Below are 21822 nucleotides of genomic sequence, written 5' to 3'. Positions count from 1 at the left end.
GCAACTAAAGCTTTTGAGGGACCCATGAAGGCATCTGAGGAGATTGAGCTGGGGTTCTCCAGAAGACAAGAGACAGTCAGACTATGGAGAGGGTCTCGTGGAAACAAACAGTGTTTGGTGTGACAGGGTGGCTTTTTCTTATATTCACTCAGGGGTCATAGGCATTTGTAGTTGGGCAACTTTTATTGCCCTAGCTGTGTGCCTTGCTCGACCATTTCTCAGGGTGGTTGAGAGTCAACCATTTTGCTGTGGGTCTGGATTAGCATGTAGGTCAGACCAGGTGAGGATGCTTGTTCTGTTTTTTTCCAACAATAGCCAATGGGTTCACAGTCAATAGGATATTCTTAATTCCAGTCCTTTTCTTAAATTAAATTCGAATGTCATCAACTGCTATGGCAGGATTTGAATTCGGGTGCCCAGATCATTAGCTGGGTTCCTGGATTAATAGACGATTGATAAACTCACCAGGTAATTGACTCATAGAACATAGAACATAGAACATAGAAGAATACAGCGCAGTACAGGCCCTTGGGCCCTCGATGTTGCGCCGATCCAAGCCCACCTAAACTACACTAACCCACTATCCTCCATATACCTATCCAATGCCCTCTTAAATGCCCATAAAGAGGGAGAGTCCACCACTGTTACTGGCAGGGCATTCCATGAACTAACGACTCGCTGAGTGAAGAACCTACCCCTAACATCAGTCCTATATCTACCCCCCCTTAATTTAAAGCTATGCCCCCTTGTAATACCCGACTCAATACGCGGGAAAAGGTTCATACTGTCGACCCTATCTAACCCCCTAATCATCTTGTACACCTCAATCAAGTCACCCCTAAACCTTCTTTTCTCTAGTGAAAACAGCCCCAAGTGCCTCAGTCTTTCCTCATACGATTTTCCTTCCATACCAGGCAACATCCTGGTAAACCTCCTCTGCACCCGTTCCAATGCCTCCACATCCTTCCTATAGTATGGCGACCAAAACTGCACACAATATTCCAGATGCGGCCGTACCAGAGTCTTATACAACTGCATCATGACCTCAGGACTCCGGAACTCAATTCCTCTACCAATAAAAGCCAGTACGCCATATGCCTTCCTCACCGCACTATTTACCTGGGTGGCAACTTTCAGAGATCTGTGTACATGGACACCAAGATCCCTCTGCTCATCCACACTACCAAGTATCCGACCATTAGCCCAGTACCCCATCTTTTTGTTATTCTTCCCAAAGTGAATCACCTCGCACTTAGCTACATTGAATTCCATCTGCCACCTTTCTGCCCAGCTCTGCAGCTTCTCTATATCCTGCTGTAACCTGCCACATGCTTCCTCACTGTCAACAACTCCTCCGACTTTCGTATCATCCGCAAACTTGCTCACCCAACCTTCTAACCCCTCTTCCAGGTCATTTATAAAAATGACAAACAGCAATGGTCCCAAAACAGATCCTTGCGGAACACCGCTAGTGACGGCACTCCATGAAGAAACTTTGCCATCAACTACTACCCTCTGTCTTCTTCCATCCAGCCAATTCCTAATCCAAACCTCCAACTCACCCTCAATGCCATATCTCCGTATTTTCTGCAGTAGCCTACCATGGGGAACCTTATCAAACGCCTTACTAAAATCCATATATACCACATCTACCGCTTTCCCCTCATCAACCTCCTTCGTCACCTTTTCAAAGAATTCAATAAGGTTTGTGAGGCACGACTTGCCCTTCACAAAACCATGCTGACTATCCTTGATCACATTATTCCTATCCAGATGTGCATAAATCCTATCCCTTACAATTCTCTCTAAGACTTTGCCCACAACAGAAGTGAGACTCACCGGCCTATAGTTACTAGGGCTATCCCTACTCCCCTTTTTGAACAAGGGAACCACATTTGCTATCCTCCAGTCTTCTGGGACTACTCCTGTAGACAAAGAGGACATAAAAATCAAGGCCAATGGCTCTGCAATCTCCTCCCTTGCTTCCCAGAGAATCCTAGGATAAATGCCATCAGGCCCAGGGGACTTATCTATTTTCACCTTTTCCAGGATTTCCAACACCTCTTCTCTACATACCTCAAAGCCATCCATTCTACTTATTTGTTCCTCAGTATTCTCATCGACAACAATGCCCTGTTCCTGAGTGAATACTGAAGAAAAGTATTCATTCAGTGTCTCCCCAATCTCTTCCGCCTCCACACGCAACTTCCCCCTACTATCCTTGACTGGACCTATTCCTACCCTAGTCATTCTTTTATTCCTAACATACCTATAGAAAGCCTTAGGGTTTTCCCTAATCCTATCTACTAAGGACCTTTCATGTCCCCTCCTTGCTGCTTTTAGCTCTCTCTTCAGGTCCTTCCTGGCTACCCTATAACTCTCAATCGCCCCAATTGAACCTTCACGTCTCATCTTGAGATAGGCCGCCCTCTTCCATTTAACAAGGGATTCCAATTCCTTATTAAACCACGGCTCCCTCGCACGACCCTTTCCTTCCTGCCTGACAGGTACATAATTATCAAGGACACTCAATAGTTGCCCCTTGAACAAGTTCCACATATCATTTACACTCTTGCCTTGGAGTCTACTTTTCCAAGCCACACATCCTAAGTCATGCCTCACCGCATCATAATTTCCCTTACCCCAGCTATAATTCTTGCCCTGTAGTACACACTTATCCCTCTCCATCACGAGTGTAAAAATCACCGAATTATGGTCACTATCCCCAAAGTGCTCACCTACCTCTAATTCTAACACCTGGCCTGGTTCGTTACCCAGAACCAAATCCAGTATGGCCTCACCTCTTGTTGGCCTGTCTACATATTGTGTCAGGAAACTCTCCTGCACACATTGAACAAACACTGACCCATCTAACGAACTTGAGCTATAGCTTTCCCAATCAATATCAGGAAAGTTAAAGTCCCCCATAACAACCACCCTATTACTGTCACTCATCTCCTGAATCACCTTCCCAATCCTTTCTTCAATGATTCTAGGACTATTAGGAGGCCTGTAAAAGACTCCTAACAGGGTGACCTCACCTTTCCTATTCCTAACCTCAGCCCAAACCACCTCAGATGGCAAGTCCTCATCCATCGTCCTTTCCACCGCTGTAATACTAACATTACATTCCACCCAGCAAGTAACGTGCTCCTACCTGCACCTAGTCAAGTTAATCGGGCCACAGACACAAGTAGGCTGTGCAGGGGAGGAACTGCTTCTCCACCCTGGATGTTTTGGCCATTTCAAGTTGAGAACTTTTGCCTCTCTTTTGATGCCCGATCATTTGTGAGCCACTCTCCATGACCCTTCAAGTTTACAGTAAGTACCAGCTTTGACATTGTTTTTGCTGGTGTGTGGTTGCTGAAGAATTTCCTAGTGTCCCTTTGTACCCCAGAGAGCCTCCCTGTCATCCTTTACTGTGGGATGTGTGTGCTAGCTGCTCAGTAACATGTCATCCTGACAAAATATTATCCTAAAGTCAGGTTGCTGACCCTCAAACACAAAACCACTCCTACAAGGTTGTCACTCCATTATGTGTTGCCTTTCAGGAGGTAGCTTAAAGAACATACTAGGCAGAGTACAAAGTCTACTGACTGAGAATTCAGGAAGAAATCATGGTCTACATGGAGACAACTGAGATTAGGCTTAATATAAATGAGATGTTACTGTCACAGTTTCAGCAGCAGGAATGCAAGTTCAATAACAGGACTTTCAATGGTCAGATCACTGCCTTATGTGGCACAATGGACAGAACAAGGTAGATTCTTCGAGCACCGTGTCAGAGGAAAGTAACAGAACTTGTTCAAGAAACTGAAGGAGAATGGGTCGGGTGGAGATAGCTATGAGGAAGTGCATTAGAAACTTAACATTCTAGGTTACCAGGTATTTGAGAAATATATGAATAACAAATTTGGGGAAATAGTTGTATTGATCAAATGAAGCGATGAAGCTCTGGAAAGGGAGGCTGCAGTTGAGGAGTCTAAGGGAGAATCAGGTGTGTTGCAATTAAGTAACACCTGAGAGGCTACTGTGCTATTGACAACCAGATAATGGAAAAAAGACCTTGGCTAGTCACCAGATCCATGCCCCTCATGGTTTCATAAACCTCAGCATCTGACACTCCAGGGAAAAACAGTCCAAGCCTATTCAGCCTCTCTCAATAACTCAAACCCTCCAATTCTGGCAGCATCCCTTGTCAAGTTTTCCTCATTGGGAAAACATGAGGACTGCAGATGCTGGAAACCAGATTTAGATCAGAGTGGTACTGGAAAAGCACAGCAGATCAGGCAGTATCTGAGGAGCAGGAAAATTGACATTTTGGGCAAAATCCCTTCTTCAGGAATACAGGAAGGAAGCCTCCAGGGTGGAGAGATAAATGGGGGGTGGGGGTGGGGCTCAACCATGTACTGAAACAGACTCGCTATCAACTCAACCATGTACTGAGACAGACTTGCTACCCTACCTTGAAGAAGTTCTCCTCCTATCTCCACAAGAATCTCAGCGAGTCTCTCTCACTGCAACTCCCAGGTCATTTCCTCTGTACTGAAACAGACTCACTACTCGCTTTCTACCTTCTCCTCAGCCCCATCACCATCACCCCCCCCCCCCCCCCCCCCCCCCCCCACCTCCCCCCCACCACCGCCATTTATCTCTACACCCTGGAGGCTTCCTGCCTCTATTCCCAATGAAAGGCTTTTGCCCAAAACATTGATTTTCCTGCTCTTCAGATGCTGCCTGACCTGCTGTGCTTTTCCAGCACAACTCTGATCTAAACCTCAACATTTTCTCATTGCTGAGTGGGTGTCAGTGTTGTCGCCAACAGAGGAACCCCAACACAGTTTTCAAAGCATAAGGATAGGACTAAATCTGGAGTTAACATTGAAAGAAAAATTGAAATCCATTGAAAAACATCTAATACAAAAGGCATGATATGGGAATAGAAGATAAATCATATCTGAGAACATTTTGTGAAAGCTGAAAATGTGTTGCTGGAAAAGCGCAGCAGGTCAGGCAGCATCCAAGGAACAGGAGAATCGACATTTCGGGCATAAGCCCTTCTTCAGGAACACATTTTCAGCGCTGATCTCCAGCATCTGCAGTCCTCACTTTCTCCTAGAACATTTTGGGAAAGCAAATCTTAGCAGGACTTATACACCTAATGGTAACGTTCTAGGGAGTGTTGCTGAACAAAGAGACCTTGGGGTGCAGGTTCATAGCTTCTTGAAAGTGGAGTCGCAGGTAGATAGGATAGTGAAGAAGGCATTTGGTATGCTTTCCTTTATTGGTCAGGGTATTGAGTACAGGAGTTGGGAGGTCATGCTGCTGTTGCACAAGACATTGGATAGACCACTGTCGGAATATTATATGCAAATCTGGCCTCATTCCTATCAGAAGGATGTTGTGAAACTTGAAAGGATTCAGAAAAGATTTACAAGGATGTTGCCAGGGTTGGAGGATTTGAGCTACAGGGAGAGGTTGAATAGGCGAGGGCTGTTTTTCTGGATTGGAAGCTGAGGCATAACCTTATAGAGGTTTACAAAATCATGAGGGGCATGGATAGTATAAATAGACAAGGTCTCTTCCCTGGGGTGGGGGAGTCTAGAACTAGAGGGCATAGGTTTAGGGTGAGAGGGGAAAGATATAAAAGAGATCTAAGGGACAACTTTTTCACACAGAGGGTGGTATGTATATGGAATGAGCTGGCACAGGAAATGGTGGAGGCTGGTACAATCGCATTATTTAAAAGGCATTTGGATGGTTATATAAATAGGAAGGGTTTGGAGGGATATGAACCAGGAGCTGGTAGGTGGGACTAGATTGGATTGGGATATCTGGTAAGCATGGACAAGTTGGACCAAAGGGTCTGTTTGAGGGCTATACATCTCTATGACTCTGTGATATTCTTGAGGAGTAAAATGACTGCTTTGTATTTGTTTTTGCTGAAGAACAGAACAGTTATTGAGAGGGGGAAGATGGAAAGATTCTGATCATATTCTGCTCCCTTGCCTTAATTCTAAGAGAGTGCCAGAGGTCAGGAGAATTGGAATGGTTACAACCCTTTTGAAAAACACAAAAGGTAGAGACACACGGCAGCCAGACAGCAGTCAAATTAACAGAGAGAACATGTTTATACACTAGTGGCACTGCACAAAGATTTTGTTAGTGTATACTTGGCATATCACCATGTTGCCATTCAATCTTCACACTTTTGTTGAATGCTATTTAGAGAATAATTTTGTTCTAAATCATGTCACCATACTAATTATTGAAGATCACATTTTTCTAATTTATAAAGAAGAAACAAATATGTCTCAGCATCAGGTACAATGATCCGAATATCAGCGATCTGATCTTTTCTCAGTGTTGTTAGCGGTGACTCCAGACATTGTTAGAGTATGTCCACATCTCACAGGTCATTTACCTTGAAAACATAATTAGGGGACAGTGAAATCTGTTGGAGTTCACGGTCATCTGCATCTCCTGATCCGATAGTGAAAGGTGCTACACCGGCCTCTTTCAGAGCTAATGTTGCCTGGCCAACATCATCGGTTGACTTGCTGGCAGTGAGAAGGATCAGGAACTGGGGGACACCTTCCTATGCTCTGCATCCAGCAGGCTGAGTAAAGACGTTATTTTTAGCATAGTCCAAGGCTGCACCAGTGTTGGCTCAATGGCCTCCTATTTGCCCGAGACCATTTATTGCACCCTTGAGATTCCAAGAATATTGCATGCAATTCTGGTCTCCTTCCTATCCAAAAGTTGTGGTGAAACTTGAAAGGGTTCAGAAAAGATTTACAAGGATGTTGCCAGAGTTGGAGGATTTAAGCTATAGGGAGAGATTGAATAGGCTGGGACTGCTTTCCCTTGAGTGTAGGAGGCTATGGGGTGACCTTACAGAGGTTCATAAAATCATGAGGGGCATGGATTTTTCACGCAGAGGGTGGTACGTGTATGGAATGAGCTGCCAGAAGAAGTGGTGGATTCTGGTACAATTGCAACATTTAAAAGGCATCTGGATGGGTATAGGAATAGGAAGGGTTTGGAGAATATGGGCCAAGTTCTGGCAAATGGGAATAGATTGGGTTGGGATATCTGGTTGGCATGGACAAGTTGGACTGAAGGGTCTGTTTCCATGCTGTACCATCTCTATGACTCGAAATCTATTTTCTATTGGTTTCAGATGCTAAGCGAGATATTGTGTTCCTTTTGGATGGATCATTCAGAGTCAGAGGTGCTTTCCCTTCAGTTCAAAAATTCATTTCCAGAGTGGTTGATAATCTTGAAATTGGAAGTGACAAAGTCCAAATTGGTGTGGTACAATACAGCAGTAGTCCAAGCCTCCACTTTGAGTTAAACAGCTACACCACAAAACTGGATTTGAAGGATGCAATAAACGGTCTCAGGCAAATAGGAGGGAGTTGGGCCAACACCAGTACAGCCTTGGACTATGTTAAAAATACCATTTTTATTCAGTCTGCTGGAGGCAGAGCAGAGGAAGGTGTCCCCCATTTCCCGATCCTTCTCACTACCATCAAATCATCTGATGATGTTAGTCAGGCAGCATTAGCTCTGAAAGAGGCCGATGTAGCACCTTTCACTCTCAGGAGACACAGCTGACCCTGAACTCCAACAGATTTCTCTGTCCCCTAGTTATGTTTTCAAGGTAAACGGCCTGCAGGATGTGGACACAGTCTGGAGTTACCATTAACAATACTGAGAAAAGATCAGATCACTGAAATTTAGATCATTGTACCTAATGGTGAGACTTATTTGTTTCTTTTTTATAGATAAAATTTTCAAAACATTCAAAGTATGTTTTGAAAAATAAAGCCATTACCAGAAAACCCCTTAATCACAACTTGGTCATGAGTCTTGTTCTTTTAAATAAAAATGTATTTGTATTTTTCATTTGGTTTAGTTTCTCATTGGAGGTGGGTGTCATTGGTTAGCACACCATTTATTGCCCATCCCCACTTACCCAGAGGGCAGTTAAGAGTCAGCCATATTGTTGGCTGTTTTGGAGTCAGATGAAGGTGAGGCCACATAAGGGTGGCAGATTCCAATCCTTAAAAGGACAACAATGAAGCAAATGGGATTTTACAACAATTGATAGTGGTTGCATATGTGCTAGCTTTACATCCCAGCCTTTAGTTAATTGAATTCAAATTTCACCATCTGGTATGATGGGATTCGACTCCTTGTCCACAGAGTATTCGAAAGAACAGCCAGATTGGGTTTTAAATATTGATCCTCTTTCCATGCATGCTGTTTGGTTTTCCTGACCATTTTCTTTTTGCATTCCACAGAACGTTAGCCAAGGGCTGTTGATTACGAGTCCAGTGACATTAACATTATTAACACAACTTCCCTGTGATTGCCTCAATGGCAATGAGACCCCAATTTATCTCGATGTCCCTGGAACCCAGTTCAATTCGATGAACTGTGTTTCCGAAAATTACATGAAGTCATAGCAAAATTGGTAAAAACTTTACTTTGCATCAGAGTGATCAAAATTAGTTTAAATATGACAAGAAATTGCACAATAAAATAAAAATTTGTATGGATCTTCTAAAGGCAAATTGCATTTAATGAAGTTTTTGCACTTTTTGATGAAGTAATGCTGTAAAGAATCATAAAACAGACTTGGAGAGAAAATTAAAATCCACTGGATGTTAGATGTAATGGCTATCTGGATATGAATTGGTGAGAAACTGAATGTAGAGAATATTGTCAAATTGCTTTTTATTTAAGACTCAAGGGATGATTACTGAAGTGATAAAATTATAAATAGCAGAATGAGTAAACCATGTAGCTCTTTAAGGCCACACTGTCATTCAATACAATCCTGGTCTATCTTCTGCCTCATCTCCATTTTCCTGCTCAATCCAAAAGTCACTCAATTTCCATAAAGATCAAAACCCTACCTAACTCAGGCTTGAACACGGTGCTTCAACAACGCTCTGGTCTAAAGAGTTACAAAGACCATGTGTTGAGTGTTTTTTTTTCTCATCCCAGATCTAAGCTTATCCTGAGAACAGAAACTCCAGTGTGCTCTACTTCCCAGCCAGAGGAAACAGCCTCTCAGTGTCTATGTTATTTAACACCCTTGGAATCCCAATAATTGTCTAATTTGTCTGCATCGCCAATTGTTGCTTTGACTGGCTAAACCAATGTCCATCCATCACTACATTCCTCTCAATGGAGAAACTTATTTTCATACTTACTAAATTCTTTTTTCAATTCCATTCACTTGAGCAAGGCCTGCTATTTTGAGTGATGTATGAAACATTCCATGCTCCAGTCTTATTCAAGTCCTACCCTCAGCTCTTTATCTAATACTTTTCCAGTACGTCTACATCATTTCATACTCTCGGCACTAACCCTCAATAAAATTCATTGATCAAGCTTCTAATTTCCACTCAGCTCATGTCTTCAGGTAAAAGGCAGGAGCTAAGAGGTTTCTGTTATTTATTCTATCATTGACGTCACAGGTGTAGGGACACTGAATGTGCTATGAGAAAGGAAATTTTACACAACTTGACCCAGTGACCATGTAGGAATGGTGATATACTTCCAAGTCAGGATGGTGCATGATTTAGTACTGAACATGCATCTGTTTTCTTTATCCTTCCATGTTGTAGAGTTCATGGCTTTGAAACATGCCATTGGAGGAGCCAGGCTGAGTTGGTGCAATGCATCCTCTATTTCATACACACTGCTGCCGCTGAATATTGGTGGTGAAGGGAGTGAGTGTCGAAGGAGGTGTATGGGGTGTTGATCGAGCAGGCTGTGGTGTTGAACTTCTGTCATTGAAGCTACACACATCCTGGCAAGTGGAAAGCATGCCATCACACGCATGAGTTGTGTCTTGGTCTGGCCAGGCTTTGGGGAGTTAGGAGCTGAAATGCACACCACAAAACTCCCAGTCTCAGACCTATTGTTGAAGTATTCTTACAGCTAGCCCAATTTAGTTTCTGCTCAATGTAAGTCTTCAGCATGTTGATAGTGAGGAATTAGTTGATAGTACCACCATTGAATGTCCAGGGAAGATAGTTAGTCCTTCTTCTGTTGGAAATGGTCTTTGCCTGGTACTATGCAGCATGAATGTTACTTGCCATTTATCAGCTGAAGCCTGGATGCTAGCCAAGTCTCTCTGCATTTGGACATGGACTGCTTCAGCATCTGAGCTATTGCAAAGGGTGCTGAACATTGTGAAATGATCAGCAAAAATCCCCACTTTTAACATTATGATGGAGGGAAAGTCATTGATAATGCAGTAGAAGATAGCTGGGCCTAAGATACCAACTTAAGGGACTCCTACAGTGATGTTTTTGAACAAAGATGAATGGCCACAAACAAATTACAATCATCTTCCCTTATGCGAGTTATGACATCAGCTGGTACACATTTATATCCCCACCCCCAATGATCAACTCTCATTTTTCCAAACTGATTGAATATAGGGCTAACCTGTTCAACCTTGCTTCATAAACTGAGCATTTCATCCCAGGAATCAACTTTCTCTCTAATGCTTTTAAAGCAATTATATCTTCTCGAGTCAATAAAGAGACAAAACCTGTACACAGTCATTCAGATGTAGTCTCATAAACATCCTGCACAGCTGCAGCAAAACGTCTCTATTTATACATACTCCATTCTCTTAAAAAATGACAACATTCCATTTCCCTGTCTGATTACTTGCAGGTTTGTGCATCAGGAGTCCCAAATCCGTGTCCAGCAGAGCAGGTCAGAGGCTGGGAATTCTGTCGTAAATAACTGACCCTGCTGACTCCCTAAAGCCTTTTCAGTATCTACAGCGCACAAGACCCCGGAACTTTCTGCTGTCCAGCATTGTGGGTGTTCCTACACTCCACAGGCTCCAGCAGTTCAAAAAGGCAGCTCACCATCACTTTCTATTAGGAATGAGACACAAATGCCAATGATGCCTACATCCCTTAAAAGAACATAAAAAGACATACCACCCTTTAGAAGTGATCTGAAGTTTTTAGAGTGAGTGTTGAGGAGATTCACTGGAATGGCACCAGGGATAAGGGACTTTAGTTATGGGGAGAGAATGAATGAATCAACTGGAAATTTGCTTAAAAATACACAAAGGGGGAAAAATATTAAAGTTAAAAGGCATATAGGGACAGAAGCCAAAAGTGGGACGAATTAGATATTATTTACACAAATACAGCAGAGGGGCAATGAGTCAAATGACCTTCTTCTGTAGTGTAATAGTCTGTGATACCATGAAATCTATGGTGACATTCTATATAGTACATTATTTGATGTTTCGATGTGTTACGTTGAATTGCTGACTGGGTGAAAAGTTACAGTCAATAAACAATTATGGGAGAGCCAATGATGGCAGTCATCCTCCGGATCACAGTGACCAATACATGGTGATGCCAATACATGGTGATGCCATTTGGAGGTACAACTAATTGGATATTAAATATATTTAACAATTGAGGTGCTCAAATATCAGCAAATCCTACAAGAATTGGTGAGCTACTGTGTATGGATACCACTGCCAATCAAAATGTTTCTGCTGCTATTAACATGAAAGGATTTATTTTTGGTGCAGAGCACATGGGCTATTATATTGAGAAACATTTTGTTTATATTCATGAATCATTGTAATGTGTTTCCATCCTCAAACAGAACATATTTGTTGCTGTGATTACTACAGATAATAATTTCATTAGTTGTGTGATTACAAGAGTTATTAGCCTGGTCATTTTAAAAAGAAGCAAAGGTTTCTCACCTCTAGTGACAGCTGTCTGAATTGCAGTTATCCGATCCTTGTCCAGTGTTGTTAATGGTGACTCCAGACTTTGTTGTAGTGTTTCCACATTCCGCAGGTCATTTACCTTGAAAACATAATTAGGGGACAGTGAAATCTGTTGGAGTTCACGGTCATCTGCTTCTCCTGATCCGATAGTGAAAGGTGCTACACCGGCCTCTTTCAGAGCTAATGCTGCCCGACCAACATCATCGGTCGACTTGCTGGCAGTGAGAAGGATCAGGAACTGGGGGACACCTTCCTCTGCTCTGCCTCCAGCAGGCTGAGTAAAGACGTTATTTTTAACATAGTCCAAGGCTGCACCGGTGTTGGCCTGACGCCCTCCTATTTGCCCGAGACCGTTTATCGCATCCTTCAGATCCCGTTTTGTGGTGTAGCTGTTCAAGTAGAAGATGGGTCTGGGATTATCGCTGTACTGCACCACACCAACCCGGACTTGGTCACTTCCAATGTCAAGGTTATCCACCACTCTGGAAATGAATTTTTGAACTGAAGGGAAAGCAGCTCTGACTCTCTCTGATCCATCAACAAGGAACACAACATCTCTCTTAACAGTATCTGTAAAATAATGGAAAAAAGATATGTATATTATTCACTATTATCTTTGCAAAACAATTAATATCTCTTCAAACTGAAGAGAAGCATTAGAAGCATTAAAATCCTCCTCAAAATTATTGCCCAATCTTCACTGATCTCTTCAAAGTGGGTAGAGTACATCATGACCAGAAAATGCAATATGCAAAATTGGAAGCAATAGGAAATCACTATTTGATATGGAAAACCACAACATGTACTAGCAGAAGGAGACCTTTCTACCCATTGATCTGCTGATGAGAACACGAGTGATCTGATAGTCCTCAACTCTACTTTCCTGCCCTATCCACATAACCCTGGAATCCCTTCATGATTAAAAATATGTCTCACTCAGTCTTGAATATAATCAACAACCCAATTTCCTCAGCTCTGTGCAGTCAAGAATTCCACAAATTCATTACCTTTGAAAAGAAGTAATGCCTCCTCATCATTGAACTAATTGGGCAAACCCTTATTCGGACATTATGCCTTCTGGCCCTCGACTCTTCCACGAGAGGAAGCAACCTCTCTGCATCTACCTTGTGAAAACAGGAGTGGTTGGGGCTTTGAAGAGTGAAATGGGAATAATGAAAGGACAGTTGGTGCATTTCCTGTGTTCAAAAGGAGAGTGCTGTGGGAAAGGGAGGGAGTGTTTTGGGGAGGAATGAATCAGAGAGTCATGAAGGAATCCTTCCTTCACAACGCTGGATGGGAAGATATGTTTTGCAGTGGAATATAATAAAGGTGGCAAAATGCTAGCTGTAGCAAAGTCAGTGTTTTTCTAGCATAATCATTGATCTTTTATTTTCTATGTCATAGAATTGCCTTCTTGTCTACACTATGTATGTCTCCAAGCACCTTCATGAATTGTGGACACAAATGTCTCTCTGTTCCTCTACCAGTCTCATTAACCTGCCATCCATTGTCTAGCCCACTGCCTTGTCAGCCTTCCCATGCACTGTCTCAGATTTCCCTTGTGTGAACTCCATTTGCCACAATTCCATCCACCCAATGGTCCATTGACTCTTTCTATATTCTCAGTATAAGATGGGAGAAACCTAAATTTTGTTCAACTGTACGAGATGCATCCCATCTGTGTGGATGAGAACCAAGGACTGCAAGGTGGACGAGCAACTGACCCATGATATCATGAAGCCATATGCTATTGAATTGAAGTAAGCAAAACAGGACATGGTACTGACAGGAGACATCACAATAAAGGAGATAGATACTGCTTTGTGCAGTCATGATTGGAACCCTGAAGGATTGAGTACTGGAGTATGTTGGTTTCTCAGCTATAGACATCTCCATGTCCTTGAAGAAAAACTTGGACCATCCAGTAGTCATGGTCCATGAATGAACCAATAAGAACATTTCTGCTCATTCCACTTGCCATATTTTGAGGAGTTAGGATTCAATTTAAAATGCACAACTTCAAACAGAACCACTCGCACTTGTTACTTGAGTAACATGACAATTGACACAAGGTCAAGCAGTTTTGACAATTGGTCTGTGAAGAGGGGATTTCAATTCATGAAACACACACACCACTACTTAGCAAAGAGAGAGCTATGACCCTAAACAATGTTCGGATTAACTTGGCAAATTGTGCAATTAGGACCGTGGATCATGCTTCAGTTTAACAGTGGGGTTCAGCACAAGGCTGACTTAAAAAGTCATTGAGCTAAGCCAAGGCAGCAGAGTAGTGCAACACACACCATTATTCATCTATCAACAATCTGCATCAGCCACAACTCATACCTCACATTCCGGGCTTTACTGTGGCCTCAGGCACCTCACCCTGCTACAAGCCTCAAAGCCACACCACAGTTAACATGCTGCCAGTTAGTTAACCATGGCAGCCACATCACGCAAACATATAACCTCACAATCACTGGCACAGTTCCTTGCCTCTTGCAGCATTGTGGAGTAAATCTGGAGATAGAAGAACCGATTCTCCAAACGAAAGGCATGGGCTGCATGTCCTTACCACCAACCCTACACCCAACCCACTAACATCCTACGATCCTCTCCATCATTGGAACAATTGTGCCAGATGCTATGGCCAGGACTTCACAGCTGAAACTTTTGCTCATTACTAATCCTCCTCATCCTCACATCACACTTTTTCTTCTTATTTACAAGCTGCAGATAATTAAAAACATGCACTTCTTGCTTTTCCCATGCCATGATCACAGCTGCAACCTCCAGACTTTCTTTCTGACATGACAAAGGGCTGCAAGTTGGTCAGGCACTGGTGGAGGAGAAAGAACTGGAAGACAATGAGAAAGAATGCAAACAGTTCAAAGAAGGTTCACAACTCATATCAGGCTTATCTTAGGACAAAAGATTGAACAGGTCAGGCCTATTTCCATTGGAGTTTAACAGCCGGAGAGAAGATATTATTGAATCATCAAAAATTTCAAATGGACTTCTTTGGTAGATTCTGAGAAGATGTTTTCCTTTGAGGAAGTTTAAAACAGGGAGATGCAATTTCAGAATAACACGTAAATCTCCTTCCCTGAAACTAATCAAAGCTGGGCCAAATCAATATATTGTACGTTAGACAGATCATTGGTGTACAAGCATTCAAGGGTTGCAGGGCACACTGGAGAGTGGCTGAATCGGTTCAGCTGTATTTTTATTGAATGGCGGAATGGGGTCAAAGAGCTGAATGGCCCACTGCTGTTCTAAAGTCTTCAGTACCAAAATGTGGAGGATCGATGATGGATTGATTACAGCTACGTACACTGTATTTTCAAAGATATCCTACAGTGTGTAAACAGGCCTTTTGGTACAACGAGTCCATACCAACGAATCTGAGGAGTATCCCACCCAGACCCATTCCCCTCCCCCTATTGCTCTACATCTCCCCTGACTAATGCGCCTAGCCCACACACCTCTGAACACTTTTAACAAAGCAGATATGAACATTCCATTACCTCTCACAGGAAATTATGGCCTTTGGAATCCGCTTCAGTTTGGAACACCTTGTGTACCATTAATAGGGAAGGATTACTTTTGCTGTAGAACACTGCGACATTGCACTGAGATTTCATTTGTGTAAATTGGATACAGCAACATGTTGCATTTCAGTGTTTGCACACACACATTGCTGTTAGTTCAGGAAGCATTTTCTACAAAAATCACAATTTTATAAAAACTATTGAAGATCTCATCTTTCTGAGTTATTAAAAAAAGCAAAGATATCTCACCGTCAGGTACAGTCAACCGAATTTGTGTTATCTGCTCCTTGTCCAGTGTTGTTAATGGTGATTCCAGACTTTGTTGTAGTGTTTCCACATTCCGCAGGTCATTTACCTTGAAAACATAATGAGGGGACAGTGAAATCTGTTGGAGTTCACGGTCATCTGCTTCTCCTGATCCGATAGTGAAAGGTGCTACACCGGCCTCTTTCAGAGCTAATGCTGCCTGGCCAACATCATCGTTCGACTTGCTGGCAGTGAGAAGGATCAGGAACTGGGGGACACCTTCCTCTGCTCTGCCTCCAGCAGATCGTGTAAAGGCGGTATTTTTAACATAGTCCAAGGCTGCACCGGTGTTGGCCTGACGCCCTCCTATTTGCCTGAGACCGTTTATCGCGTCCTTCAGATCCCGTTTTGTGGTGTAGCTGTTCAAGTAGAAGATGGGTCTGGGATTATCGCTGTACTGCACCACACCAACCCGGACTTGGTCACTTCCAATGTCAAGGTTATCCACCATTCTGGAAATGAATTTTTGAACTGAAGGGAAAGCACCTCTGACACTCTCTGATCCATCAACAAGGAACACAACATCTCTCTTAACAGCATCTGAAATTAATGGAAAATAGATTTGTTTATTATTGAAAAATAAAAGCTGTCAACAAAAATGTTATTTCTGTGCCATGATATTCAAATTATTTGAGGTCAGTTCTGGAACAATGCTTATTTCTTTTAACTATTTTCTATATGTTAAACCATTGTAACTAATCAAAGTATTACATTTGCATCAAAGCTGGATCAGGGATTGGAAATTTTGGAAATTGGCCCCAGAGAGCAATGTCCCACTTTCCTAGCATGTTACCAGCTCAGCGTTATTTTAAGAATGCATGGTTGGGTTGGGGTAGGAAGGGATTAGCTGATGGTTATTCAATTGAAATGGAGTAGGTAGCAGCTAAAGTGTTTGACAGACCTGTGAAGGCATCTGAGGAGTTTGAGCTGGGGTTCTCCAGAAGACAAGAGGCAGTCAGGATATGGAAAGGGTCTCGTGAAACCAAACAGTGTTTGGTGAGACAGGGTGGATTTTCCTTACATTCATTCAGGGGACACAGGCATTAGTAGTTGGGCAACATTTATTGCCCTAGCTGCGTGGCTTGCTTGGCCATTTCTCAGGGTGGTTGAGAGTCAATCACTTTGCTGTGGGTCTGGATTAGCATGTAGGTCAGACCAGGAGAGGATGCAGATTGTTTTGTTCCAACAACAACCAATGGGTTCACAGTCAACAGGACATTCTTAATTCCAGACTGTTTTTTAATTGAATTCATTTTTCATCATCCGCTGTGGCAGGATTGAACACAGGTGCCCAGAACATTCGTTGAGTTCCTGGATTAATAGACGAGTGATAAAACCACCAGGTTATTGACTCCACATAGCATTCCATCCAGCAAGGAACGTGCTCCTACCTGCACCTATTCAAGTTAATCGGGCCACACACGCAAGTAGGTTGTGCAGGGGCAGAAGTGCTTCCCCACTCTGGATGTTGTGACCATTTCAAATTGAGAACTTTTTGCCTCTCTTCTGAAGCTGCATCATTTGTGAGCCACTCTCCATGTCCCTTTGATTTTACAGTAAGCACCACCTTTGACATTGTTTTTGAATTTCCTAGTGTCCCTTTGTACCCCAGAGAGCCTCCCTGTCATCCTTTACTGTGGGATGTGTGTGCTAGCTGCTCAGTAACATGTCATCCTGACAAAATATTATCCTAAAGTCAGGTTGCTGACCCTCAAACACAAAACCACTCCTACAAGGCTGTCACTCCATTATGTGTTACCGTTCAGGAGGTAGGTTAAAGAACATACTAGGCAGAGTGCTGAGCCTACTGACTGAGAATTCAGGAAGAAATCATGGTCTACATGGATACAATTGAGATTGGGCTTAAAATAAACGAGACGTTACTGTCACTGTTTCAGCAGCAGGAATGCAAGTTCAATAACAGGACTTTCAATGGTCAGATCACTGCCTTATGTGGCACAATGGACAGAACAAAGTAGATTCTTAGAGCACTGTGGCAGAGGAAAGTAACAGAACTCGTTCAAGAAACTGAAGGAGAATGGGTCGGGTGGAGATAGCTATGAGGAGATGCATTAGAAACTTAACATTCTAGGTTACCAGGTATTTGAGAAAGATATGAATAAAAGTTTGGGGAAATAGTTGTATTGATCAAATGAAGCGATGAAGCTCTGGAAAGGGAGGATGCAGTTGAGGAGTCTAAGGGAAAATCAGGTGTGTTGCAATTAAGTAACAACCGAGAGGCTACTGTGCTATTGACAACCAGATAATGGAAAAAAGACCTTGGCTAGTCACCAGATCCATGCCCCTCATGGTTTCATAAACCTAAGCATCTGACAGTTCAGGGAAAAACAGCCCAAGCCTATTCAGCCTCTCTCAATAACTCAAACCCTCCAATTCTGGCAGCATCCCTTGTCAACTTTTCCTCATTGTTGAGTGGGTGTCAGTGTTGTGGCCAATGGAGGAATCCCAAATCTTTTTAAACAACATAAACATAAGAACAGGAATAACTCAGGAGCTAACATTAAAAGAAAAATCAAAATCCTTGAAGAATGTCGAACATCAAAAGGGTCAATATGGGATCAGTGGGTAAATTTTATCAAAGGACATTTTTGAGGAGCAAAATGAAGGTGTTGCATCTGTTTTGCTGAAGAACAGAATGGTGCCAGTGTTATTGAGAGGGGGAAATTGGAAAGGTCGGTCACATTCTGCTCCCTTGCCTTAATTCTAAGAGTGTGCCAGAGGTCAGGAGAATTGGAATGGTTACAACACGTTTGAAAAACACAAAAGGTAGAGACACATGGCAGCCAGACACCAGTCAAATTAACAGAGAACATGTTTATACACTAGTGGCACTGCACAAAGATTTTGTTAGTGTATACTTCATATAACACTATCTTGCCATTCAAATTTCACATTCTCATTGAAATTTGAGAATAATTTTCTTCTAAATCATGTCACCATACTAATTATTGAAGATCATATCTTTCTGATTTATAAAACAGAAACAAATATGTCTCACCATCAGTTACAATTATCTGAATATCAGCAATCTGCTCCTTGTCCAGTGTTGTTAATGGTGACTCCAGACGTTGCTGTAGTGTTTCCACATCCCGCAGGTCATTTACCTTGAAAACATAATTAGGGGACAGTGAAATCTGTTGGAGTTCACGGTCATCTGCTTCTCCTGATCCGATAGTGAAAGGTGCTACACCGGCCTCTTTCAGAGCTAATGCTGCCCCACCAACATCATCGGTCGACTTGCTGGCAGTGAGAAGGATCAGGAACTGGGGGACACCTTCCTCTGCTCTGCCTCCAGCAGGCTGAGTAAAGACGTTATTTTTAACATAGTCCAAGGCTGCACCGGTGTTGGCCTGACGCCCTCCTATTTGCCTGAGACCGTTTATCGCGTCCTTCAGATCCCGTTTTGTGGTGTAGCTGTTCAAGTAGAAGATGGGTCTGGGATTATCGCTGTACTGCACCACACCAACCCGGACTTGGTCACTTCCAATGTCAAGGTTATCCACCACTCTGGAAATGAATTTTTGAACTGAAGGGAAAGCCGCTCCAACTCTCTCTGATCCATCAACAAGGAACACAACATCTCTCTTAAGAGCATCTGTAAAAAAAGGACAACAAATGTGTATATTATACGCTATTATCTTTGACAAACAATTAATCAGTCTTCAAACTTTCAAAGATGATAATATCTGGACTGATTAGAACCTCTCTCTGTATTTCCTAGTGCTATATCTTATAGGAGAGGTACATTTAAACAAAATACAAACCAGAGGAGTTTCAAACAGCTGTACCATCTTTACATGCTGTCAATTATATGTCTATTCCTAATCTAGCCTGACTCAAAGCCAAAAATATTAATTTAGAAACAGAAATTGCTGGAAATTTTCAGGCAGCAGTCGTGAAGAGAAAAAGTAAACTGAGTTTACCCTCCATTAATATGAGGAAAAGTTATAAATGCAATGTGTTTTGAGTAAGTGAACAGAGTGATGGGGATGGAAAGAAAAACAAAAAGGAAAATCTTCAAACGGGTAGGAGAGATCAAATGAGGGAAGGTTCAATGGTTCAAATCCAAAGAGAATGGAAGTGGATCAAAGTGAAACAAACAATGTCAGACCTGGAGAATGTGTGAACGGCAGCATGTGGAATAGGTGCCACCCAAATTCAAAGTACAACAAATATGTGAGAGAAAAAAGTCACCAAAACACAAAATAAAATGGGAGTAGTGTTTATGATCTAAACTCATTGAACCCGATGTTGGTTCCAGTGGACTGTCGAATTTCCAGTTAAACAATGTAACAGGTTTCCTTGAGCTTACAGTGAGCTTCATTGGAACACTGCAGCAGGGTCAGGAACACCAAGGTCAGAACATGGAATTAAAATGAAAGGCAATTGGACGATTGAGATTATATGTACATAGAGTCATCGAGATGTACAGCATGGAAACAGACCCTTCGGTCCAACCCATGCCAACCAGATATCCCAACGCAATCTCGTCCCACCTGCCAGCACCTGTCCCATATCCCTCCAAACTCTTCCTATTCATATACCCATCCAAATGCCTCTTAAATGTTGCAATTGTACCAACCTCCACCACATCCTCTGGAAGCTCATTTCATACACGTACCACCCTCTGCGTGAAAAGGTTGCCCCTTAGGTCTCTTTTATATCTTTCCCCTCTCACCCTAAACCTATGCCCTCTAGTTCTGGACTCCCTGACCCCAGGGAAAAGACTTTGTCTATTTATCCTATCCATGCCCCTCATAATTTTGTAAACCTCTATAAGGTCACCCCTCAGCCTCCGACGCTCCAGAGAAAACAGCCCCAGCCTGTTCAGCCTCTCCCTGTAGTTCAGATTTGGACTTTGAAATTTGCAAATCAATTTATTGGTCTCAACTATGAGCAGCCACAAATACATATATTTCCACAGATAGCACTTACAGTGAAGTATTTGGAATCAGAGTATCAACGAGCATGCAATAAGAAAGGCATGAGTGGATTATTAATTTTCTCAATCATTGCCACTAATCAGAACAGAACTGCTGCTGATACATAGAAGAATTAAAATCTTCCTCAAAATTATTGCCTAATCTTCACTGATCTCTTCAAAGTGGGTAGAGTACATCATGACCAGAAATGCAATACGTAAAATTGGAAGCAATAGGAAATCACTATTTGATATGGAAAACCACAACATGTACTAGCAGAAGGAGACCTTTCTACCCATTGAGTCTGCTGATGAGAACACGAGTGATCTGATAGTCCTCAACTCTACTTTCCTGCCCTATCCACATAACCCTGGAATCCCTTCATGATTAAAAATATGTCTCACTTAGTCTTGAATATACTCAACAACTCAATTTCCTCAGCTCTGTGCAGTCAAGAATTCCACAAATTCATTACCTTTGAAAAGAAGGAATACCTCCTCACCATTGAACTAATTGGGCAAACCCTTATTCGGACATTATGCCTTCTGGCCCTCAACTCTTCCACGAGAGGAAGCAACCTCTCTGCATCTACCTTGTGAAAACAGGAGTGGTTGGGGCTTTGAAGAGTGAAATGGAAATAACGAAAGGACAGTTGGTGCATTTCCTGTGTTCACAAGGAGAGTGCTGTGGGAAAGGGAGGGAGTGTTTTGGGGAGGAATGAATCAGAATATCATGAGGGAATCCTTCCTTCACAACGCTGGATGGGAAGATATGTTTTCCAGTGGCATATACAAAGGTAGCAATATTCTAGCTGTAGCAAAGTCAGTGTTTTTCTCGCAAAATCTTCCATCTCTTATTTAAGTGTCACAACATTTGCCTTCTTGACCACACTATGTATGTCTCCAAGCACCTTCATGAATTGTGGACACAAATATCTCTCTGTTCCTCTACCAATCTCAATAAACTGCCATCTAATGTCTAGCCCATTGCCTGTCAGCCTTCCCAATGCACTGCCTCAGATGTCCCTTGTGTGAACTCCATTTGCCACAATTCCATCCACCCAATTGTCCATTGACTCTTTCTATATTCTCAGTATAAGATGGGAGAAACCTAGATGTTGATCAACTGTACAAGATGGTTCTCATCCACGCAGATGGGAAGTAAGTGTCAAGAGTGTGGTGCTCCAAAGACACAGCAGGTCAGGCAGCATCTGAGAAACAGG

The 21822-nt window shown here is 42.5% G+C and overlaps 1 protein-coding gene across 1 annotated transcript in view; it reads right to left on the bottom strand.

Moving 5' to 3' along the window:
- Nucleotides 1-21822, bottom strand: part of LOC122551335 (collagen alpha-3(VI) chain-like) — a 156373-nt gene that overhangs the window by 85638 nt on the left and 48913 nt on the right. The window contains exons 9-11 of the mRNA XM_087988762.1: nt 18677-19273; nt 15601-16197; nt 11774-12370 (exon numbers count right to left, since the gene is read on the bottom strand). Coding sequence (XP_087844888.1) covers nt 11774-12370; nt 15601-16197; nt 18677-19273 — 1791 coding nt within the window. The remainder of the gene's footprint in view (nt 1-11773; nt 12371-15600; nt 16198-18676; nt 19274-21822) is intronic.

The sequence above is a fragment of the Chiloscyllium plagiosum genome, unplaced genomic scaffold (assembly GCF_037043375.1).
Source record: "Chiloscyllium plagiosum isolate Xiang-an unplaced genomic scaffold, Cpla_swu_hap1 HiC_scaffold_7, whole genome shotgun sequence".
NCBI lineage: Eukaryota > Metazoa > Chordata > Chondrichthyes > Orectolobiformes > Hemiscylliidae > Chiloscyllium > Chiloscyllium plagiosum.
The sequence above is the reverse complement of the archived record's forward strand: the minus strand, read 5'-3'. Positions and strand labels throughout refer to the sequence as shown.